At 37.7% G+C, this 26,464-nt stretch overlaps 1 protein-coding gene across 6 annotated transcripts in view; it reads left to right on the top strand.

Annotated features, from left to right (window-relative positions):
• The window catches only part of LOC127522014 (band 4.1-like protein 1), a 467,430-nt gene that overhangs the window by 82,334 nt on the left and 358,632 nt on the right, over positions 1-26,464 (top strand). The window contains exons 1-3 of one of the 6 annotated variants that reach the window (XM_051911527.1): positions 10,395-10,590; positions 12,250-12,362; positions 14,074-14,235. The exons of 1 other annotated variant lie outside the window; for it this stretch is intronic. In XM_051911527.1, coding sequence (XP_051767487.1) covers positions 10,569-10,590; positions 12,250-12,362; positions 14,074-14,235 — 297 coding nt within the window. In that variant the 5' untranslated portion in view covers positions 10,395-10,568. Of the gene's footprint in view, positions 1-10,394; positions 10,591-12,249; positions 12,363-14,073; positions 14,236-26,464 lie in introns of those variants that run through there. 4 more of the 6 variants (XM_051911525.1, XM_051911526.1, XM_051911522.1 and 1 more) reach the window with 4 other exon arrangements.

Genomic DNA, 26,464 nt, shown 5'->3' on the forward strand with positions numbered 1-26,464 from the left:
AAAAACAAGCAATTGTGCTTTATAACGAACTTTGTGCACTCTGCTCTCAAGGAGGCTTTCGTCTCGTAAAGTGGATATTTAACAGTAGACAAGTTTTGGCATCAATACCGGAAGAGCATAGAGTAAAGGATGTGAAAAATAGACTCTGAAAACCTTCCTGTTGAAAGAGCCCTTGGAGTTCATTGGTCTGTTAAAAAGGACACATTCAAGTTCAAGGTTACACTACAGAACCAAACATTCACTAGAAGAGGAATACTATCCATTGTCAATTCTGTGTTTGATCCACTTGGATTTGTAGCCCCTTTCATTTTTACTGCAAAATACATCATGCAAGAGCTTTGTAAGCTTAGCTGTGGATGGGATGACAGAATTCCTGACTCTATTATACAGCTTTGGAAAAGATGGCTTTCAGGACACAAGACGATAGAAAACTTTGACATGACTAGATGCATTAAACCAAAGAACTTTGGAGATGTTACTCAAGCCCAATTGCATCATTTTTGTGACGCAAACGAGAGAGGATATGGCACTGTAACTTACCTAAGACTGATCAATGCCCAAGAAAAGATTCATGTATTGTTCATAATGGGAAAGTCAAGAGTGGCACCCTTGAAATCAATGACCATACCAAGAATGGAATTAACTGCAGCAGTGCTTGCAGTAAGAATGGACAAATTGGTAGCCACAGAACTGCAATTGCAGTTGGACAGTTCAGTGTTCTGGACTGATAGCACTTCATTTTTGAAGTACATTAGAAATGAAACTAAACGATTTCAAACCTTTGTAGCCAACAGAGTTAGTACCATTAGGTAAGCATCAGACGTAGGTCAGTGGAGATACATCAACACCAAGGAAAACCCAGCAGATTCAGCATCGCGTGGTTTGACAGCTGACGCCCTTCTAAAATGTAGCCTATGGAGAAATGGTCCAGTCTTTCTTCAAAGATCGGAACAGGAGTGGCCCAGGATCCCTCTCAATTCAACTCGGATTGAACCAAATGAACCTGAAGTTAAGAAGGAAAGAATTACGGTTAATGTCATCACAGAAACACATCACTTTGGTCTTGATTCTCTGATGCACCATTATTCATCTTGGAATCGCATCTTGAGAGCTGTTGCATGGCTTCTTAAATTTAAACGGCTATTGCAGAATTTGTGTTTGAAAAGAAAGGAAGTTTTGAACACAATCGAAGCCCAAGTATTCAAACATGCCAAGCAGAATTGTATAGTCAAAGAAATGAACAAATACAAAGCATCGTTTAAAGCATCCAACCTTTCAGCTGACGATTTAAGGGATGCTGAATTTGCAATGATTTGCTATTGTCAAGACTTTGTAGATGAGCTGTCAAGTCTTAAAAAAGGCCTCAATGTGAAGAAGGACAGCTCTATCTTTAGTTTAGACCCCAGAATACAGGATGGTTTGCTTAGAGTGGGTGGACGACTAAGAAATTCTGCAATGCCTGTCGAAACGAAAAATCCAGCAATTCTACCTAAGAATCACCATATTTCCAAACTGTTGATCAAATATATTCATCAACAAACAGGACACAGTGGACAAAATTATGTGTTGTCTTCATTAAGACAAAAGTACTGGATTCCCTGTGCAAACTCATTAACAAGAAAGATCATTTCTGAGTGTATAACATGCAGACGACATCATGCACCAATGGGAGAGCAAAAGATGGCAGATTTGCCTAAAGATCGCATAACACCAGATTTACCACCTTTTACGTATGTTGGTGCCGATTACTTTGGGCCAATTGAAGTCAATAGGGGACGATGTCTAGTTAAACGCTATGGAGTCATCTTTACATGTCTTGTGAGTCGAGCTGTACACTTGGAGATATCTCATTCTCTTGACACAGATTCATGTATAAATGCACTCAGAAGATTCGTTTGTAGAAGAGGCCAAGTTAAAGAAATTAGATCTGATAATGGGACAAATCTTGTTGCTACAGAGAAAGAATTGAAGCAGGCTCTCAAGGAGTGGAATCTGAATAAGATTGAGAGTGCTTTAACACAACAAGGAATAAAATGGATTTTCAACCCACCTGCTGGCTCACACTATGGTGGGGTGTGGGAAAGATTAATTCGAATGATCAAAAAGATCCTTCTGTCAGTCACAAGGCAACAGACTCTTGATGATGAAAGCTTGGAAACAGTTATGTGTGAAGTAGAAGCCATATTAAACAATCGACCACTAACAACAACTTCTGGTGACCCAAATGACTTAGAACCGCTTACACCTAATCACTTATTACAGCTAAAGGTGCAACCTAGTTTTCCACCAGGAGTATTTCAAAAGGATGATCTTTACTCAAGACGCAGGTGGAGGCAAGTTCAATACATCTCAGACCTCTTCTGGACCAGACGGGTAAAAGAATACCTTCCTATGATGCAAGCAAGACAAAAATGGAATCGTACTAAGAGAAATTTTAAAGTAGGAGATATTGTATTGGTAGCAGACGCAAATGCACCTAGGGGACTGTGGATTATTGGCAGAATCTTAGAGGCAAGAACAGATTCTAAAGGACATGTCAGAAGTGTCTAGAAGAATCTAGTAAAATTGAATGACCAATCAGCAAAATCTCCTTATTAGTTGAAGCATCTGAATAAGACACAATGAAATGTGAAAGAGTTCTTTCTTGTTAGAAAACATTGACGTTAGATTTATTTATATATTTATTTTTTATTATTTTGGCTCCATATTTGTTTGATTGTTTATTATATAAAGCAATAGGGGCCGGTATGTAGGAGCCAAATTAGGAGTATAGCCCTTTAATAACATTATGCGGAAGTGAATAGTAGTGACACCTGTTGATTGCGTCATAGGCTATGCTGGTGGTAGATAGAAGCATGTTATGCAGGAGCACGGTAATCAAAGACGCCAAGCCGATACAGTTTTTCAACGGTGGAAAGTTTAATAAAGCAACGCACTTTATTTGATTTGTTTGGAATACCATGGTATGCCTTTATATTTGTTTTGACATCGCATTGGATTTAATCACACGTCAATTATACAATGAATCAACAACAGCACTGCACAATTACACATCCCGTAACTTCAAGCAAATTTCAAGTATCGACAGCATGTAAGTACACTTTCCTCTTGTTATAACTCGTATGCTTGGAGTACAGAAATGGCAGATAGTAGAAATTAGACATTAACGGATGCCATTATAATATTTGTTATATTATAGAGCCTATAAATGTTAGTTTAATACATTAATAACACATTTTATTTCAGTATTTATTACATATTTCAGTCGATTTCACTCATCTCAGTATAGCAATATAGTTTGGGAAAAGCCAATATGGCATGTTTACTAATGTAAGTTATGGGTGTACTCACAGTAGGCGCTCTGAACCGTGCCCGAGCGCGTTTGACCCCCAAAGCCCGGTTCGTTTGAGTAGTGTGATCGCTCCGTTCCGTGCCCGGGCGTGGTTAGTTTAGCCGTCCCTGGCCCACTTGGAAGAGGTGGGCCAGAGCGCTCTTCGGTTGGTCTCGAGCGCGGTTCGCATGCAGTGTGAGCGCTAACCGTGCCAGAGCACGGAACAGTTACTACTTTTGTGTGCGCTACTGTCATCATTATGACAGCAAACATCTTTATTACTACTTTGATAGTACACTTATTAATTCGAGTGTATTTGGGTTTATAACAGGTCTGATTCTCACCTTATTGATGAACATGAATTGTAGTTTGTGAGTAAAGCTGCAAATTCTTCCATTAACGTCAGCTGCCTTTGAAATAATTCTCTGATACATGCTATTGAAAATCGCTGCGTGGCATAAATTATAAATAGCCTATATTAAGCAATATCTTAGCGAAAGTGCATTTCTTCCTGTTTTCTTTCATTCAAAAAGTTGCGTTGTATATGACGTAAGCGTGCTCCGGCACTGGAACGTGTGAGTGCCGGCCAGCGAGGGAGTTCGGACAATCGTGCTCGGGCTCGGTTCAAGGCAACCGTGCCTTCTTCTTCTTCTTCTTCTTCTAATAACTTTTTATGGCGGATGGCAAACCAGCTTTTGGTGCATTTACCGCCTCCAACTGGACTGGAGTGTGAAGCACTAATAAGCAGCTACCAAACATACACACACACACACCCCAAAAAAAAAAAATTAGATTCTATTAATTATTCCTATTTCTTAATAGCACCATAGATTCTTCTTTGTTCTGCACGTTCTTTTAAAAGGCTTACCAAATTAAATGATTCAACACCCATATTTTTAACTTCATTAATGAGTTTTAATCTTTCTTTTCCATATTTTTTGCATTTTATTAAAACATGTTCAATTGTTTCTGCCTGATTACAATAAATACATTGTCCTGATTCATGTTTTCCAATTTTAAACAGAGAATGATTTAATCTAGTATGCCCTATTTGGATGCGTGAAATAATCGTATCTTCTTTCCTATTCCTAAAAACACTTCTTCCATTTCCTACTTGCTGCTGAATATTATACATAAATCTGCCCTTGCTATCACAGTTCCATGCTTCTTGCCATTTGTTATTTATGAATTCTTTAATTTTCCCTTTAACTTCATTTTTACTCAGAGTTACTTTAATATCTATTTCTGTATGTTTAAGAGCTTGCTTAGCTAGCTTATCAGCCACTTCATTAGCCTCCACTCCCACATGAGCAGGAACCCACAAAAATGTTATTAAGCTTACTCTACTTATTCTTAACAAACTTGCAAGAATCTCATATATAATGTCTTGCCTTGATGATTTTAGTCCACTTGCAAGGCTCGATAATGCTGCGTAAGAATCAGAACAAATTACAACTAAGCTTGGTTTTACATCCTCTACCCACTGGAGTGCTACCACCAGAGCAATTAATTCTGCTGCATACACGGATACATGATCAGTTATTCTTTTCTTCATACTAGCTTGAAACTTAGGAATATATACGGCAGCAGCAATTCTACCAGAGATAGGGTCTTTAGAACCATCAGTATATATATGTAACCATGAAGAATAAATCTGATCTAAATACTGCTGCGCAATAATGTTCTTAGGGGTATCTTTCTCATTCTTAATTTTTATTTGTATTTGAAAATCTACAACAGGCATAGGAAAAATCCACGGTGGAATTCTGGATACTGTTACAGTTGGGCTAACATCACAATCTGCAATACCAACTTCTTGTGCTTCCCTTTTAGCAATCCATCCAAAGCTTTTGATGTTTATATTTCCATGCTCCCAGAACTCTTCAATCACCCTCTTTACTGGATGAGACACTTTATGTCCTTTTCAATTAAGCCAATAATTCATTCTAATTTTAAACCTACAAAGGTATAAAGGAGCTTCCCCAACTTCTACCTGCATGGCTGCAATGGGAGATGTTTTAAACGCACCACAACATATTCTTAGAGCTTGATTCTGCATTGTTTCAATCTTTTTCAGAGTAGTTTCAGATGCAAAGCCATAAATAATACTACCATAATCTAAACTTGGTCTAATTAATGTGCAATAAATTATTTTCAAAGATAATTTACAAGCTCCCCATTCTACCCCAGTTAAACATCTTAAAATATTTACTCCTATTTTACATTTATTGATCAGCTTTGTAGCATGCGTAGCATATGTCAATCTAGATTCCAACCATACACCGAGATATTTAACCACCGATACTTGCTCCAGCTCCTGATTGTACAACTTTAACTTAACCTCTAGTACTTTTTTCCCTTTTGTGAAACATATCACTTGAGTTTTAGCCACAGATAATCTAAAGCTCCAATTATTTGCCCATACCTCCACTTTATCTACTGCTTTTTGTAATCTTTGGGACACACATGCAATATTACGTCCTCTTTTCCATATTGCCCCGTCATCTGCAAATAATGCCCTTCCAATGTCACCCTTAAAATTACTAAAAATATCATTAATCATAATATTAAAAAATACTGGGCTGCATACACTTCCTTGCGGAGTTCCATTATCTATCATGTATGTCTTAGAATACTCTACTCCTATCCTAACTTGAATTGTTCTTTCTAATAGGAAATCCATAATCCAGTTATATAACTTTCCTCCAATTCCCATGCATTCAAGTTTAATTAAAAGTCCCTCTTTCCAGAGCATATCGTATGCTTTCTCAATATCAAATAAAACCCCAACCAATAATTCTTTATTTGCCTGAGCTTTCCTGATATCGGCTTCTAGACTTAAAACAGCGTCCATAGTATTCCGACCTGCCCTGAATCCACTCTGATATGGCGATATAAGACCTTTTATTTCTAATATATAATTTAGCCTACGAATTATCATTTTTTTCCATCAATTTACATAAATTAGAAGTTAAAGCAATTGGCCTATAATTAATTGGATTAGATTTGTCCTTTCCAGGTTTACCAACTGGTACAATTATTCCATGCTTCCATGAAGAAGGAATCTTTCCTGCATTCCATTTCTTGTTAAAAAGATTTAAAATAATATTTAAAGATCTATCTGATATATGTTATGTAATGATTCAACATTTATCATCTTTTCCAGGAGATGAATGTTTAACTCCCCCTAGAGCCATCTTTAATTCGTACATAGTAAAATCTGCATCTAAAGCTTCACCAGAAGAACTTCTTTCCATCATTAAATCTGGATATTGATTTTTGTTCTGATTTCTACTCTTTTTAATATCTTCTGATACATTATCATCACTATGGACTTTAACGAAAACTTTAGCCAACATTTCAGCTTTTTCATTATCTGTCACAGCTATTCTTCCTTCATCATTTTTTAAAACAGGTTAAGTCTGATTTCTATAAATTCCTCCCATTTTCCTAATTAATCCCCATACTTCACTTATATCGATATCTTCTCCTATTGTATTACACCAATCTCTCCAGTACTTCTTTTTAGCTGCTCGTACAATTCTTCTTACTTCAGCTTGTGCTTTCTTATATTTAATAAAATCTTCAAATAAATTAGACTTTTTAATTTTTCTAAATGCTTTATTCCTATTATGTATTGCAACACTACACTGTTCTGTCCACCAAGGAACTGCTTTCCTCTTTTTACATTGACCCTTTTTTCCTATAATATTATCAGTTACATCATATCATAATTTACATATTATCCTATTACATTCATCTATGTCTTCCATCATTTTTAATTCTACTGCTGTTAGTTCTACCTCACTTAGATATTTATATGCTTCCCAGTTTGCTTAATTAAATCTCCATCTTGGAGCAAAAATCACATTATGTTCTATTACACTCATCCCTACCTTACATACAATTATATAGTGATCACTACCCATATTATTATCTTCCCAAACATCCCATACACATTTACTAGCTATACCTTCAGAAACCAATGTTAAATCTATAGCTGACCCAATACCACGTACCAAATCTATTCTTGTGTTTCTACCATCATTTAGACAAACTAGCCCATTACTATGTATTATTTCTTCAACAACATCCCCATTATGATCATCTTTACTACTTCCCCATAAAGTGCTATGTGCATTAAAATCTCCACACCAAATTATTTTATGATTTCCTGACCCTATAACCTTTTCTAAATCTTTACTTAATCTATTGCAAGGATTATAATAATTTATTATTCTAATATTATGTTTCTCTGCATATATTTCTACAACCACCAATTCATATTCTTCAGTCTCATTAATAACTCTGAATTCTAATTCATTTTTTATAAAGGTGGCCACCCCACCTCCATTGCCTGACTCCATTGCCTGACTGATCTTTCCTTACAATATTATACCCTTGCAGAACAAAATTTAATTTAGGTTTTAGCCATGTTTCTTGTACACAAATTATGTTTGGTTTCTTATCTGATAGATCTATAAACTTTTTAAATTCTAATCCATTTGCAATAAGACTTCTGGCATTCCATTGCAGAATCGTTAAAACTATTATTATTATTATGTACTTCCACATGCTGTTTGAGTACTTGATTGAGTCTTTAGCATGTTATTTATTTTTTACAGTGTTACACCTGCTACATTCAAGTATCTCTCAGCTGCCCTTATTATGATTTTAATTCTCTCCGTTCTGCTTTCTGTCTGAGCAGAACAATTTACCACTTCAGCCAAAAATGAAACAAATTCCATTTTCCCGATTACCAAACTATCCTCTTTTTTCTTACTTTGAACCAAAGTATTCCCAGTCCATTCTTGTATTTTTACCTCTCTCTGTATCTCCTCATTTTGTTTTGCTTTTTGTACTGCTTCAGCGTAACTTACCCCCTCAGTTATTCTCACATTTTGAATTTTCACAGCATGTTTGTGCGCCATACATCCCCCAAAGCCAGCACTATGCTCACCTCCACAATTGCAGCATTTTGCCTTCACTCCTTCGCCACATTTACCATATTCATGGTCACCCCCACATCTCGCACAACGTTGTTTTCCTCTGCAAACAGCACTAACATGGCCATACTTCTGGCACTTGAAGCATCTAAGCGGAGGAGGCACGTAAGGTCTTACTGGGTAACTTACATATCCTATTTTTACCCTCTCTGGCATTCTTTCCTCATCAAACTGAAGCATAACTGAAAGACTGTCCATCCTTTCTTTATTTTTCACATATTGCAGCCGTTTTGCTCCAATTACTTTTCCCCCTTCGACGCAACTTTTAATTTTATCAGTATTCACATCCGTAGGAATTCCAGTTATTACTCCTCTAACCCAGGGTTTCGTCTTCATCAATGTGCAAGACACTGCTAGTCCAAGTATCGAATTTATACTTAGTGCCTTCTTTTGTTGTTTTTCGTCCTTACACATGATAATCAAGTTTCCATCTCTCAGAGTCTTTGCACTATTTATTTCTCCTAACGCTTTATTAAGAGATTTTGTCAGTTTAATTGGGTTTATCGTCATGCCAGATTCTGCAAATTTCATCATTACTTTATATCCTTCTAGGTTTTTCCTACTCACATGATCCTCCTTTCCACTGTCCGAAAATGATCCTTGACTATTAGCTTTCTTTCTTTTCCAATTGACTACTTTCCACCATTCATTCCCTCCTGTACTCCCGCTACACGATTCATCTTCCATTTCCGGATCACTACCAAAGCTACCGTCATTTCCTGCCATCAGTGCTCCAGTCACAGTCCAGTGTTGCCAAACCGCCAACCCACAGGCTCGGCAACCGTGCCTAGTGTGAGTATACCCTTATGTGTATAGTAGCCTAAACGAAACCGCACATCTGCCCCATTAATTCACACAGAGACACACAGGACATGCAGGATTCATATTTAAACGGTCTTTTTGCGGTTTAATATTCACAGACACTATATCGCGATTAGAATAAAGAACTTAAGAATAAAAATCTTACCATTCACAATCATCGGCTTGATCAAGTTGATCCTTGAAATGAAACTGAAAGCCGCGCTCATCCTCTGAGGTAAATTCTTCCAGAATTTTTCCTCAACGTGCCTCAAAACAATGTGCATGAATCTGATTCTGAGTGTTAATTGCTGTGAGACATAATGGGTTTTTATGTGATCTTTGTTTGGAACTATATTTTTGCTGCTGAAATAGAAGAAAAACTGTCAGTATTGCTCCTAAAATGTGACTTAATTTCAACTACTTGTTTATTGATCTGTTGTATGATATCATTAATTTTCAGTTGTGATTTCAATAACGTGGAAAACAGCACTCTTCTGTGATGGTGCTTAACTGTATCATATGTTATCAATAAAAAACTCCACATTTTGAATTTTTACCACAGTATTTTAATTAAGTTTCTTTGTGTGTGCACTGCCTTCATTTGTTTCGATTTCTCCTCGAGAGGCTGCGCGAGCCTCAACAGCGCAACATTGTTTCCGTGTATCAATCGCCACTTACATTGAATGTAACTTAATCAGAATCATTATCGCGTTTTGGTGATTGCCTAGTTATTCTTTGTTACTGACGTTTTAATCAGGCAATTTGTCCAGTCGAGAAAATAAAATTCTCTTTCACTTCAAATAAATCCACTTACAAGCGTTATAATGTGAGCCCTGGTAAGTCTAAGTGCCGGGGCTCAGTCCCTCGTATTTAGATAGCAAAGGCTTGGTTACACACATCTAACATATTTATGTTTTTACATATATATTTGGCCAATAAAAGTGGCGTTTCCACACGTGCTTCAGACACCCACTCACGCAGAAGCATTCCCATAGCGTCACTGTCATGACGCAGTGTTAAGTTTTCTCAAAAGGGAACAGAGATTGCATTGTTTCAGCATGCACAGTAAGGTCATGAGTGGGGGCTTGAATGTTAATCCATGTTATGCAATGAGAGGCAGGAATATGTTGTCAATAGCAGTAGAATGCAGAAAAGAGAAGAGCATTGTGGTCTTTACACAGTTTTTTCTAATGTTAAATTAAATACAAAGTTCTATCATGAAACTCTAGATGCACAGGCTAATAGGTCCTTAACTCAACCTTCTCGTAATCGCATCATTATCTATAGGACACTATAGGATGATTGGTTCCTGCTGTATCAGTAGCCAATAAGCTCACATGCTCAATCTTCAAATACAGGAGTAGCATTTGCTTTAGCAGTGCAGCGCGCTTTCAGAAGTCCTTCACCTTCCCCAGCTCCACCTGGGTGATATGGGCAGAACGCTTGGTGTGGGTAAGTATTCTTGCAGCAGAGTTTTGAATATATTGCAGTCTGGTGATGGAGCTAGCAGGCAAACCAATGAAAAGGGCATTACAGTAGTCAAGACAGGATGAAATCAAAGCATAGATAACCGTTTCAGCATCTTTAACACTAATGACACTAATTATTTTATTGCATCAGAGATGTTTAACTTTGCTCACAGGTGATTAGTCCAGTTTCAGTTTGAGATCTCTTACCTAGGGGTCTATATCATGAAGCTGGTTTAGGTGACTAGATGTATTTTTCAGTTTAGTTTGTGCCAACCCTGGGTTTTAGGCACCATGAAAGTGGCTTGGATTTTAGCAGTTCATCACCATAGTAACTTATGCTTTATGGCTAACCTGCTCTGGGGAAGGTTTGTTTTGGGTAAAAAAAATCTCAAACCCAAATTGGACCAATCAGCTGTGTGCTAAGTGACACTACTAGGATGCAATAAAATCACTCCCCCAGTTTCTTTTGCTCCAAATTAAAGGTCACTATATAGTAAAAGATTTTAAATACAAAATCGTCTGGCTTTTAGCAATTATTTATTATTATTATTATTATTATTATTAATTTATATGATTTAAATATGGTTTTATTATTATTATTATTATACCTTTAATCCTTTACTTAACAATTTTAGTTAACAATTATTATTAATCAACATTCTCAGAGGAGAACTGAATTTCAGATATGGTAATGGGCATTTCATTTCTGACACGTGCTGTAAGCGGTAGACCAATCAGAGCAGAGTAGGCTCTCAAAAAGGAGGGGTTTAGAGAGACTGAACCTTCAAACAAACCGTCAGGCTCTTTGCGAAATGATGTGATGTGCAGTGTATGTTTTAAGAAAATAATGTTTTTTGACCCTTAATACATGTAAATCTACTGTTGGAGACCTTCAAAACAAAAGTAGGAACCTTTAAAATAGCATAATAGGGGCACTTCAGTATAAATATAATAATATGTACTTTAGAATCAATAGATAAAGCTTTTATTCCTTCCTTGTCCATGTGAGACCTCTTTGTCTTTAGGAATTCCAAAAGGCCCTTGTGGTAAGAAATAGAGTAATAATACTGTTGGAACAGTAAAGCAAGTGTCTTTGTTTATTTTCAAATATCTTTGATTATTTTCAACCCTACATATATATATATATATATATATATATAAACTAACTTCACAACTTTAACTTGCGCTGATAGCAAGATGTTCTTTTAGTTGTCTGCCTTCATATAGAAATATTTTCTTCTTGTTGTGTAAATGCATTTAAATATTTTGCATAAATATTTATATTGTATATTTTAAATCTCCTAATCTTTGGCAAAAGTGAGAAGTGAATCACGCTTATTCTCTCACGAGAAGATAATCATAGTTTCTCTGTATTTCAAGGCATGTGATTGGTTGTTCGCTACTGATGTCACACTTTTATGTGCACACTCCATTGACTGAGTTGACAGTGAAAGTTGATGATCAGCATTATGGTACCAACACAGCCTGATTGGATCAATTTGGTTTTGTCAACTCGAAACTTATTCTGTAACCCTGAGTTCAATAAATGGTGTGATTTAGCACTGACAGCTGAGTAGTTTTTTTCAATGGCCAATACTGATATGTAGAGAACTGTTTAATAAATAAACAACTTTTTCTCCAGTAGACGTGACTATGAGGACAGAGACAGGGCCTGAGACTGAGGTGCCACCCCAACATAAGGGTACTGAATTTACCATTCCAGAGTCAGCCTCACATGGTAAAATGGCGAAACAGGTAGGTAATTGTTTTAATGTCCAACTAATATTTTTAGGCATAAAGTAAAAAATGTTAATAACAGTTAACATAGTTAGATAGTTAAGACAAGTCTTATTAAAGTCTGAATTTATTAAGAAAAATAAATAAATAAATAAAACTTTAAGTAGTTTAGTAGTTTTTTTGTTTTGTTTTGTTTTTTCTTACAAAATAATAATAATAATAATAATAATAATAATTTTTATATATATATATATATATATATATATATACACACACACACACACACACATACACACACATACACTGTATTGCCAAAAGTTTTGGGATGCCTGCCTTTACGTGCACATGAACTTTAATGACATCCCATTCTTAATCCATAGGGTTTAATATGGAGTTGGCCCACCCTTTGCAGCTATAACAGCTTCAACTCTTCTGGGAAGGCTTTCCACAAGGTTTTGTTTATGGGAATTTTTGACCATTCTTCTTGAAGCGCATTTGTGAGGTCAGGCACTGATGTTGGACGAGAAGACCTGGCTCACAGTCTCCGCTCTAATTCATCCCAAAGGTGTTCTATCGGGTTGAGGTCAGGTCTCTGTGCAGGCCAGTCAAGTTCCTCCATGCATGTCTTTATGGACCTTGCTTTGTGCACTGGTGCGCAGTCATGTTGGAACAGGAAGGGGCCATCCCCAAACTGTTCCCACAACGTTGGGAGCATGAAATTGTCCAAAATGTCTTGGTATGCTGAAACATTAAGAGTTCCTTTCACTGGAACTAAGGGACCAAGCCCAACTCCTGAAAAACAACCCCACCACATAATCCCCCCTCCACCAAACTTTACACTTGGCACAATGCAGTCAGGCAAGTAGCGTTGTCCTGGCAACCGCCAAACCCAGACTCGTCCATTGGATTGCCAGACAGAGAAGCGTGATTCATCACTCCAGAGAACACGTCTCCACTGCTCTAGAGTCCAGTGGCGGCGTGCTTTACACCACTGCATCTGACGCTTTGCATTGCACTTGGTGATGTAAGGCTTGGATGCAGCTGCTTGGCCATGGAAACCCATTCCATGAAGCTCTCTACGCACTGTTCTTGAGCTAATCTGAAGGCCACACGAAGTTTGGAGGTCTGTAGCTATTGACTCTGCAGAAAGTTAGCGACTTCTGCACACTGTGCGCCTCAGCATGTGCTGACCCTGCTGTGTGCTTTTATGTGGCCTACCACTTTGTGGCTGAGTTGCTGTTGTTTCCAATTGCTTCCACTTTGTTATGATACCACTAACAGTTGACTGTGGAATATTTAGTAGTGAGGAAATTTCACGAATGTACAGGTGGCAACCTATCACGGTACCACACTTGAATTCACTGAGCTCCTGAGAGCGACCCATTCTTTCACAAATGTTTGAAGAAGCAGTCTGCATTCCTAGGTGCTTCATTTTATACACCTGTGGCCATGGAAGTGATTTGAACGCCTGAATTCAATGATTTGGAGGGGTGTCCCAATACTTTTAGCAATATAGTGTATATATATATATATATATATATATATATATATTTTTTTTTTTTACTTTTATCCTAAAGAATGCAGGGTCTCAAGCATAAAACGCAGACATCAGTCTATGTTGGCATAGAAAAACTATTAAAAGCAGCAGAACATGACAGTTAAAAAAATAAATACAGAAAATATTTAATGGTTAACAGTTATGAAAAATGATAATGTAAACTGATTATAGGATGTCAAGCCTCATGATGATTCCAGAGATGTAGAAGATGCATCAGAGAGAACAACATCCGACAAGAGCCCCAGATCCACTCAGAAAGGCTCCAAACATTCTAAGACCATTCCCTTTAAAGTCACTCTTTTGGACAGCTCTGTTTATGAAGAGAACATTGAGGTAAGTGTATTAATGCCTTTATGTTAAGCATTAAGAAATCTTTTTAAAAAACTAAATAAATGTATTTAGTAATTGAACTATAAAATGTTTTTGTCACTGAGCATAAGCTTGACATACCCTCACATACAGTACCTGGCTTGACATGAAAACTGATCATCCTTCTTGCATAGTAGCTATACTTACTAGGGCTGGACAGTATGATATTATATACCATGTGACAGTAGCAATGTGTCAACTGTTAGAAAATTATATTGTTTATACCTTAGTAAACATTTTTGAGTGGCTATTAATAGGCAGGAGAAATAATGAAACATCCCATAGGACGGAAAAAATATGACATTGTCTGTCGCAACTGCTTATCCTGGACAACAATTAGATTAAAAAAAGAGAAATTTTAAATTAATAAAATTATGCAAAACAATGAAACTAATGAATGGAGAAAGAAATGAACTACCATAGATTATGAAAAAAAAGATGCGCTTTGCCTCACAAAGATGTTTTAATATGAAACCCCATTTCCAAAAAAAAAAAAAAAAACAGACATTGGAAAAAATCAAACAAGATACTGTCATTTGTTAATTCTCTTGAATCTTTATTTAACTGACCAAAGTAAAAAAAATAAAAACATATTTCCAAAATTTCCACTGAACAGTTTAATTGTGCTTTGTAAATATAAATATGTTTTGCATTTGATGTTAACACACTTAAAAAAAGAAAAGAAAAGAAAAGTAGACATCAGAGTGAAACTAATGCCTCATTTCCACTGAGTGGTACGGTTCAGTTCAGTATAGTTCGGTACGGTTCGGAACGGTACACCCTGAACAGGCTTGCGTTTCCACCGCCAACAGTACCCTTACTTGATAGGCGTGGTGTAGCCGGAAAGTAGTGATCGATGTCATTCTCGCGCGAAGAAGAAGAAAACGACACAGTAAACAACATGGATACAGCAGATCTTGTTCTTGCTTCTCGGCTTGAGGCTGTCTGTCACAAGAAGAAGACAGGCTTTGCTTGCTGCACGCCAACATTCTGCATTTCTCAATACCAAGTACGCAAAGTTCAGACATCCATACAGCAGCACCTACCAGCAAGCGTCAATAGCGGAGAAGCGGAGGAGAAAACCCGCGTAATTTAAAAACTACTTTATTGTGTCATGAAATGTAGTTTTAAAAGATTTTCAGGTGAGAATGTAGTTGTTTAAAGCTCAAATCTGTGGTTTATTTATAAAGATAGCGCCTATTTGAAAATTTGATCTGACGTTGTCGGAGTTGTGAGATCAAGGCGATCACTGCGGGCAGTTGATGCTAATGTACCCAGCCGAGCACAGCTGTACCTCAGCTAGTCCTTCTGACATTTGCCGCTGGCTCAGATGTTTCTGTAGTGGTTAAAAATGAGATATCATTCATCTTGTGTATAACGGTCAATCTTTGGTCTCATGAATTTATAATTTGTTCCCAGGCAAATCATTTTGGCTGAGGGCAAAGTGAAGTTTCATAACTTTATATATCGAGCCATTTTGCCCCACCCAATTCTGAAACCCATATCAGATGTAAATTTTCGCCAGTCCTGACACGTGTGCAGAGTTTCGTGAGTTTTCGAGCATGTTTAGGCCCTCAAAAATGCGATTATGTTTAGAAAAGAATAATAAATATACCCGCAAGCAGCGATGACGGGCCCAAGCCCGGTGGCACCGCCACCCCGGTGGCTTCAGGGCAGCTGTGCACGGCGGGCAATAGGCATTTAAAATGGTTAAATATAATAGGACTATTTCAAAGTCATCATAAAGTCATTGAATACAGCACATTTACTGCAGCAGTTGGTGCCCATATGATCTCACACACACACACACACACACACAGAGAGAAAGAGTGAGACTGAGGGGGGAGGGGGGGGGGGGAGGACAGACAGAGAGAGAGAGAGTGAAAAATCCACATTCAAACCAAAATATCTGACTTCTTGTTGGTCGGAGCTAATGACTGTAAATTAGAAAGTTGTCTGGCTTAATGAGACTGTGTACTGAGTTTGGTGACTGTAGGTTAAACTAACCCCCCCACTTTTGTGAAAAGGTGGCACTGTAGAGCCCCTGCTCCCCACCCATTTCTAAGGCTTTGCCCATGTCTACTGGATGACAATATTGATGTGTGTGTCGAGTTTCATGATATTTGAAGCATGTTAAGAGCCTCAAAAATACCCAAGAATATTATTAATGTTTGACTTGTTGCCATGGCAACAATATTTAAGATATCACACATACATTCACTGGTCTACATCTGCCATGTTTTGACATTATTCTGATGAAGTTTGAAGTAAATCGGGTGAAAGTAACATTTTGTGTTTCCCTTTTCTCGCCATAAATTCGTTGCCTAGCCACGGCCAAACCGTTCAAGATAACAAAAATCCGCTGGCAATTTTTCATCATCAATGTCTTGACTTCATGCTGACCGAGTTTGGTGGTGATCGGAATAATCGCCTAAGAGAAGTATATCAAATTCCAGAGCATGCGTTTTTCAAACAACCCATAATAGCGGACTTCCTGTTGAGCTGGCGTATAACTTAGAGCACGAAAGTTGCTAGGCCCGATGAGGTCTATATGTGTAGCGAGTTTCATACTAATGCATGCAAGCGTGTTTGATATATGGCCAAGTTTTTGAAGCCCATTCAAGGGGGCGCTGTCGAGCCCCCCTGCCACGCCCGGGTACCAGCTTCTGCCTGGCCTTGGGGGCCGCGGGTTCCGATGTATGTGCAAAGTTTCATGAGTTTTCGAGCATGGTAAGGGCCCCAAAAGTGCCCGAATAGTCGGAAAAATAATAATAATAAATATAGCTGCAAGCAGCGATGGCGGGCCCAAGCCCGGTGGCACCGCAGCCCCGGTGGCTTCAGGGCAGCTGTGCACGGTGGGCAATATGTATTTAAACTGTGTGAACGTAAAAGGAATATGTCAAAGTCATTTGAATATGCCGCATATATTTAAGTCATCCTGTGCGCGCACACACACACACAGAGAGAGAGATTTGATTTGATTTTAATAACAAACTTTATTCAATCATAACAGCATAAATATTAAACACACATCAAATCCAAACCAGATTAAAAATTAAGTCCTCCATCACCGTACAAAAAATTGAATTGTAACACCACTGTAGTTTAAAAGTTTCTATATCATTCATTGCTTTATAATATTTAAACTCTACAACAATTCTTGACTTGACAAAAGCCTTAAATAAAGACGTAATCTCGACCACACCTATTTTCGATTCTGTTCCTCCTTGTTTTATAAATTGCCAGCTTTGCCTGTCCAAACAGAAAATTAATCAATTGGCATTTGATCTTTTGCTTCTGATTGTACCCAGCCCCCAAAATAAAAACCTCTGATGTAAACTTTTCCCCACATTTACCACACAATAAATCCAACAAGTTAAAAAGTGCATGGAGTCTTTTACACTCTAAGAAACAATGAAAAATGGCTTCCCTTAATCCACAAAACACACATTTATCATCAACATTGGGATTAATAACTGAAATAAAAGCGTTAACAGCCACAGCCCCATGTAAAATCCTCCATTGTAAATCACCAGATCGTTTTATCAATGGTGGTTTGTATAGCACCCTCCACACTGGCTTCATTCCTTCTTTCAACCCAAGCTTGTCTCTCCAAACTGTATCAATCCTCCCATTTAATGTTACTTTATTTAAAACCTTAACAAGGCATTTATACATCACTTTCCCTCCTACTACATTCAGTTCTAAATTTTGTAGCTCATTAAGATCCAACAAAGGACCAGATAATTCTTTTAGGTCTAGTGTCATCCCAAGCTTTGGAAAAGGGTCTCTTACATCAAAGGTTGCTCTTCCATTTTTAAAATCCTTTATCAAAGACAATTCCTCGTTTGTTAGCCTTGTTTTCCACATCTCCACTATGATTGACGTGTGGCGAGTTGATTTCTGACCCAACAAACTGGCCACCGCATTTATATCATTCAGCTCGGGTCCAGCCACATCAATTATGTGTCTCAGTGTCACAGATTTGGTAGCACACAGTCTCTGCACAAGTCCTGGAACATTCCCACCCGCAATGTCCATACGAGCTCCTTTAATAAGAGGTTCTTGTAATAACCAGTAAAAAGATTTGGTCTCTTCCATCCTGCACACATTGAACAGTCCCCACACTTTGAAAAGTCCACAGTAAAATTGAGACAGTCCAGCCAGTCATAATTGCTTCACATCCATTAAAAACAGAGCAGCGTCCAGTCCGAGTCCATCCACTGTGTGTAAAATTATTTTTGCCACCTTCCGCCACACCAGATCCACAGGCCCAGTCAGAAATTTCTGGATGAACTGCAGATGAAAAGTAGCAAGCCTGCTTGGGAAGAAAGAGCACACTTTGAGGAACCCAGTGCAAACTGTCCCAAAAAAAATTCACTAAGATTGTCTGCAATCGGGACAACAATCCAACAGGCGGATCCACACAAGATAATTTATGCCATAATGTTGAAGCAACCAAGTTATTGACAATTAAAACCCTCCCTCTAAAAGACAATTGTGAATGAAGCCATCTCCACTTTTTTAATTTTCCTTCTATCTTTTCAAAAACCCCTTCCCAATTCTTTTGTTGGGTATTTGAATCCCCAAGATACACACCTAGATATTTAAAACCTTCTTTCTTCCAAATCATCCCACTAGGTAATTTTGGTAGCCCTCCCTCCCATTTCCCAACAGCCAATGCTTCGCTCTTCTCCCAGTTAACTTTGGCAGCTGAAATTATTCCAAAATCATTAATAACAGAAACCAGCTTATTAATGTCTTCTTGTCCGTTTACCATGACCATAACATCATCAGCATGAGCAGAAATTTGATGCTGAATATCATGATGCAATGTTAAACCATTAATCATGGTTCTTTATCTATTCAGCATTGGTTCAATGGCTAATGAGTAAAGCATACCAGACAGTGCACAACCCTGTCTGATCCCCCTACTAACTTTAAAAGGGGCGCTCAAACCACCATTGATCTTCAGCAAACTTTCAGTGTCCTGGTACAGCACTTTTATCATACCAATAAAATCAGAACTAAAACTAAATGCTTCTAGGGTATCCCATAAATACTGGTGCTCCACTCTATCAAATGCTTTCTGTTGGTCAATAGAGATAAAACCCAAATTTACCCCTAAAAGACTCGAAACACTTAAAACATCTCGTATGAGACTAACATTATCAATAATTGACCTGCCCGGCACAGTACGTCTGGTCAAAATGAATGACCTGCCCCATCACCTTTCTCAGTCTATTTGCTAAGGTCTTAGAGAGAACTTTAAGATCAGAACAAAGCAAACTCACAGGTCTCCAGTTCTTGATCTCCTGCAAATCACCATTTTTTGGTATCAATGTGATCACTGCCCTCCTACAGCTCAAGGGCAAAGAGCCAACAGACAAACTTTCATTCAGGACTGCCAACAGGTCCTCGCCCAGCACAGCCCAAAACTCCTTATAGAATTCAGCAGAGAGTCCATCCATCCCAGGAGCTTTTCCGCTCTCCATGCCCTTCAGAGCATTCAAAAGTTCCTCTGCAGAAAGAGGCCTCTCCAGCTCTGCTTTTGAGTCCTTCAGGAATCTTGGCAGACCTTCATAGAAGCCGGCGGATAACTCCTTGTCCTCTCTGTATTCACTGCTGTACAGTTTACCATAGAACTGTACAGCTCGTTTTCTGATATCAGATGTCTGTGTTAACTCTTGCCCGTTCTCAGAGCGTAGACAGTGAATATAACGACTCTGACCATTCTTTTTTTCAAGACTAAAGAAAAACTTAGATGGGGCATCCATTTGTGTTAAATTCTGAAAACGAGAACGGACCAGTGCACCCTGTGCTTTAATGCCGAGCAAATCCGCAAGAAGAGACGTCTTAGTTTTAAGTGTCTCAATATGTCTTCCCTCCCCAGTAACCTCTGCTAACCCTTGTGCTTCTATTATTTCAGATTCAAGTTTTTTCATTGATCTAGTGATGTCCCGAGAAACACTGAAAGTATACTGTGGACAAAATACTTTCACCTCAATCTTTCCATAATACCACCACTCACGCAAATTTTTCACATCACTTAACAGGGAGGTGTTAAAATGCCAATATGCACTCTTTGACTTCACATTTGCTATATATACATTACATGATACTAATGATCAGAAAAACCAGTTGGTGTAATAAAACAACTTTTCACAACATTAAAATGATGTCTAAAACAATAGAACCTGTCCAACCTGGCCAAGGAAATAAAGTTTTCTGTTATGTACCCATGTGTATCGTCTTACATTATTATTTAGCTCCCTCCATACATCACACAAACTGTGAGTCTCAGTTAATTCATTTAAAACCCGGCTTGAAGCAGCATTAGGTTCAATGTGATTCCTGTCTACTCTATAATTCTCTGTACAATTAAAATCGCCACCCAAAAACAAAAAATCATCAGAACTACAATTCTGCAGGATGGTATTAACATCTTTAAGAAAAAATACTCTTTCACCTCCATTTGTAGGAGCATAAACATTAATAAAAACAGCCTTGAATTTTTCAAACTGAGCCCTTATGCATAATAATCTGCCAGAAACCACATGTTTAACATCACATGAAATAGGCAAAAAATTCTTAGCAAAGAGAACAGCCACCCCTCCTCTGGTAGAGCTCATGTGAGTAAACAACACATCACCCTCCCATTCTTTTTTCCAGTCTATTTCATTAATACAGTCACTGTGTGTTTCTTGAACAAACATCACATCAATATTCTTTTGTTTGATAAGTTCGAACAGCAATGCTCTTTTATGCATATCTCGGGCCCCATTCAAGTTAAGAGAGCTCACCCTCATCACACTCATTATAAAAAATAGTATGAGGGGACACAAACCAAACAAAAACATAGAAAAACACAGATTATGTGGTTTCAAAGCCATCCTCAGTTTGTAGTTCTAGTTTCAGTTTGGAAACAAGTTTCTTCAATCTATAGATCTCCTGCACTGTAAACTGTTCCCCTCCTTCACCTCTCATTAGCACTGTCACTGAGTTGATAAACATTCTGCGGTCAGCAAAAAAATCTTCAACCTGGACATTTTTCACATTTTGTCCTTTGCAGAAATGACTTTATTTTGTCAAAGTTGTAATCACTACGTCTACTTCGTCCCGTGTTACTGTCCACTACATCACTGTCAGAATCATCAACTGTACTGCATTCAAAGTCAGAGTATTTCTCAGACTATTTTTGTTAGTCTGCTCATTTTAGCCACTTCCGTACTCTTTCTAGCCCTTTTTCTCTTAGTATTGGGTATTTTGAAGTGTTTCATCACGAACAATGTCAGTCACCATCTCCTCCTCCATTATAGACTCAGTAGTGACAGCAGTTTCTTTCTCCCCACTCTCTGAATTTTCCCCCGCAACATCAGTAAACACTGTATTAGTTCCTTCCTCCCCTTTCTCTGTATTCTCCCCTGCACCAACAGTAAGCACTGTATCGGCTTCTTTCCTCTCACTTTCTGTGTTTCGCCCCACGACATTACCATCATCATCATCATCAGTCGCTATTACTCTAGTACTATCACGCACTGTTTCCCGACTCGGGCCTGGCTCAGAATTCATTTTCTCTCTCAGGACATGCACGCCTAACATGCCCCTCTTGCCCACAGCTAAAACATTTCATAGTATCAGACGATGCAAACACGACGTAATCAAAGCCATCGACCCTGAATTTAAAAGACACGTTCAGTTCATCCATATCACTCTTTAGGATCATATATAATCTCATATGTGAGCTCATCTTTAATGAAAGGTGGCACATTCGACAGCGTTACCTTTTTTGCCGGCTGAACCAGCCGCATTACTGGAGTAAGTGTCCTGAATTACTACTCCGCTCTGAACTACACTGTTTACCTTCTCAATCGTATCAAGGAAAATGACAACAGCACTGTTCATTCGTGAAGCCGACAAAATACTGTCAAAACCAACAACTTCACCAACAGCCAGGCTACAATCTTCCACAGAGCAGTTCATCACAGGCGCGAGTTTTATCCCATGCCTTCGAGAAAGCTGCTCAAACTTTGTTTGGCGTGGACCCGCCATTGCCGACCAGCAAAACGCTGGTTGACAGCGTTCCACAACCCCACAACCCCAAAACCCCCTCCTTAACCTTTCCTAGCTTTATTTTTAGACAAAGGTATAAACCAAACTTTAACGCAGAGACAGTAAATGAAAATAGAAAAAGAGAGCACACTCACTCGTACCGCAGCAGTCTCACTCACACACGCTGACTCCGCCCACTCACTCACAGCATCCGCTCAGAGAGAGAGAAAGAGAGAGGCAAAGTGAGATTTAAGAACCAGTTGGAGATGATTCAATATCATTGTAAACAATAAGAATAAAATTTATACTGTGACAGAAATTAGTCATTGATAATCTCTTAATATATACATTCAATAATACTAACTAAAAGTTATCATTATCAGTTAAATTCATCTGGACGTATAACATTTTTATCTTAAGGTCTTTTAAGCTACTGTTAACAAAATTATTAAACTAATTATATAAAACTATATAGTCAGTGCACTGCAAATTAACTAGTTCTATGCCTTTATTTTGTTATACAAATTTATAGAAGAGAAGGCCTAAGAGATTTCCTATCCTATAATGCAGTCAAAAGGACACAGCAATGAAAGGGTTAAACCTGCAAGACTCTAAAACACACACAGAGAGAGATAGAGAGACACACACACATACACACACACACACACACACATACACACAAACACAAACACAAACACACACACACACACACACACACACACACACACACACACACACACACACACACAGAACAGTTGGAGCCTGACCAGTTAGTTGAGTCAGATGATTCAATAATATTTTAAACAATAAGAATAAAATATATACTGTAACAGAAATTAGTCTTTGATCATCTCTAAATATATACATTAAAATATAAAACTAACTAAAGCCTTTTATAACTAAAATATTCTTTTCTTCTCAACCCTGTTTAAAAATAGATATTTGCTGCCCTCTAGTGCTTATTCTATATATGACATTTGAATATTTTAATTATTTTAACCAAAGAGCAGTTATCTGCCTAATTTAAACTTACACATACATCTTGTAATTAAAAAATGATTTAAAATGTGTTTATTTATAATATTTGTATTAAAGGGTGTATATTTATAAAATAAGGGTGTATATTCCCTTCTTTGTCCTTAATTTAATCACTTACCATGGCAACAATGTTCGAGATATCCAACATCCCTTTTCAATTTAACAACTTCAATGTCTTAGCAACAAGTTAAAAAAAAAGTTTGGTGTAAATAGTATAAAGCCTGTAGGAGTAGTAGTATAAAATTGATAGCCTGTTTTTTTTTTTTTTCAAAAAATCCACATTCAAACCAAAATAGCTGACTTCCTGTTGGTCGGAGCTAATGACTGTAAATTAGAAAGTTGTCCGGCTTAATGAGACCAATATGTGTACCGAGTTTGGTGACTGTAGGTTAAACTAACCCCCTCACTTTTGTCAAAAGGTGGCGCTACTGAGCCCCTCAACCCCGCCCATTTCTAAGGTTTTGTCCATGTCTACTGGTTGACAATATTGATGTGTGTGTCGAGTTTCATGCAATTTGAAGCATGTTAAGAGCCTCAAAAACACTCAAGAATATTATTAAAGTTTGACATGTTGCCATGGCAACAATATTTAAAATATCAAAAATCCTGTCACAGGTCTACATCTGGTGTGTATTGACATTACACTGATGAAGTTTGAAACAAATCAGGTAAAAATAACAGAGTGAACTCAATGCTTTTTGAAAGTGACACACTTCCTGCTGCCAGTTGGTGGCGCTATAACTTTGACTCGCAATAGTCACATCCCTGTGATCAGCCTCCTACATCGAACACACAGCTGAAGTTTCATAAAAATCAATCAATGTATGCAGACGTTATAACACATTTCATGTTTCCCTTTTCTCGCCATAAATTTGTTGCCTCGCCATGGCCGAACCATTCGAGATATCAAAAATCCGCTGGCAATTTTACATCCTCAATATCTTGACTTCATGCTGACCAAGTTTGGTGGTGATCGGATTAATCGCCTAAGAGTATATCAAATTCCAGAGCATGCGTTTTTCAAACAACCCGTAATAGCCGACTTCCTGTTGGGGTGGCGTATAACTTAGAGCACAAAAGTTGTTAGGCCCGATGAGGTCTATATGTGTACCGAGTTTCATACTAATACGTGCAAGCGTGTTTGATATATGGACCAAGTTTTCGGACTTCTTTCAAGGGGGCGCTGTCAAGCCCCCCTGCCATGCCCGGATACCAGCCTCTGCGGCGTCCTAATGGCCACAGATTCCAATGTGTGTGCCAATTTTCAAGAGTTTTTGAGCATGTTAAGGCCCCCAAAAAGCCCCGGATGATGGAAAAAAAAATAAAAATAATAATAATAAATATAGCTGCAAGCAGCGATGGCGGGCCCAAGCCCGGTGGCACCGCCACCCCGGTGGCTTCACGGCAGCTGTGCACGGCGGGCAATAGGCATTTAAAACGGTTAAACATAAAAGGACAATTTCAAATCCATTTGAATACACCACATTTACTGCAGCAGTTGGTGCCCATATGATCACACACACATACTGTTTTCCATGTTGGATGGGGACCAACTTTATGATCATCACCTGTGGGGACCATCCTTTCTAAAGATTCTAGAGGCATGAAAAAAATGAGGGATACTTACCATAGCTTTGTTAACTTATACACACCTTCAGATGTCTGAATTGATGAAGTAATGGATTGTCCATGTGTAATGGGGACTTATGAAAAATCGAATGAACATGTCTTATAGGGACCTATTTTGCATTTTATTTGAATAATTCACACAACTTCCCATTTGATTTGTGGGGACCTCATTTGCATATTATTTGCATAATTCACACAACTTCCCACTTGATTTGTGGGGACCTAGCAAGAATAAAAAGTATATTACTAATTACAATTAATAGGCATTTATTTGAAGTAAATCTTCATATGGCATTTGTCCATTTGCCCTTAAAAATGGGTTTAATCTACAACCAAGTAGAATTAAAATATACAGTAGTAGTACAGAAGTTTAAATGTTGAAAATTTCTTAATGTGGAGATGTAGTGAAGCCTGCAAATGGTGCTAGAGATGCAAAGCTTCACTCTTGAATGCATGTTTGAGCTGTTTTAACTGTCTGAAAGCATATCTTAACATATGCCAGTGTCATTGTTTTATCTCAGGATGCACACCAGTACTGTTTTTTTTTTTGTTTTTTGTTTTTTGTTTTCTAAGGCATATTTATAAAAGTAACTTAAATGTCTTTGTTAAACTAAGGTCTAACCCTGGCTTAATCTAAACCCTGTCTGTGAAACCGGGCCTGAGGGTTTTGCTTGTAATCATCTTCTCAGTATGCAGAATTTTTGGTTGGATCGATTGATTCTATGTTTGATTGGGATATCAGTGTGATTGATGTTGCAGAGAAAAGGTTCTCCATTCACATACAAAGAGCTGTATGAGAGTAGTGATATGAGTAGTTTATTATTATCTGGATATTTTTAACCCAGAAGTCAAACATTTAAACCTTTCCATTTCAAACTATTCTTTCTACAATTGTAATTTTCTTTACATAGTATTCAACCACAGCCAACCACCCAGCGTCATCTACTACTCATTCACCTGATACTTATCACTATAATAAATCTACTACTAATTGAACTTCAAGACATTAATTCACATTACAATTGCTGAATTCAACTTTTATTGAGTCCAAACTTCCCAAAAGAACTCAAATGAAGTTAAACCTCAAAACAATGTCCTGTTATTAAAAGTATATATAAAAAAAAAATCTTATAAAAAATATATATATAACTTAACTTTAACTTCCACACATGCTTCCTTTCACAGACATGTGAATTTAAACAAACTACAACTTTAGAACAACTTTGTTAGACCAATGCTTTTCTGCTTGTGGCTTTCATCATGGTCATCATAAAACATACACTCTATTTAAGTGTTGTGTGCAGTATGTTTTATGATGACAGCATTGAAGACCACAAGTAGAAAAGCATTAGTCTAACAATAAAGTTGTTCTATAGCCAACAGGTGTTGCTATATTTTTAACATCTTTAAACAAAACCTGCCATGCCAGCGAGTCGTTTCTTCACATTATTATTTGCACTGCAATTTCTTTTTG

This window comes from Ctenopharyngodon idella, chromosome 11, assembly GCF_019924925.1.
Source record: "Ctenopharyngodon idella isolate HZGC_01 chromosome 11, HZGC01, whole genome shotgun sequence".
Classification (NCBI taxonomy): Eukaryota; Metazoa; Chordata; class Actinopteri; order Cypriniformes; family Xenocyprididae; genus Ctenopharyngodon; species Ctenopharyngodon idella.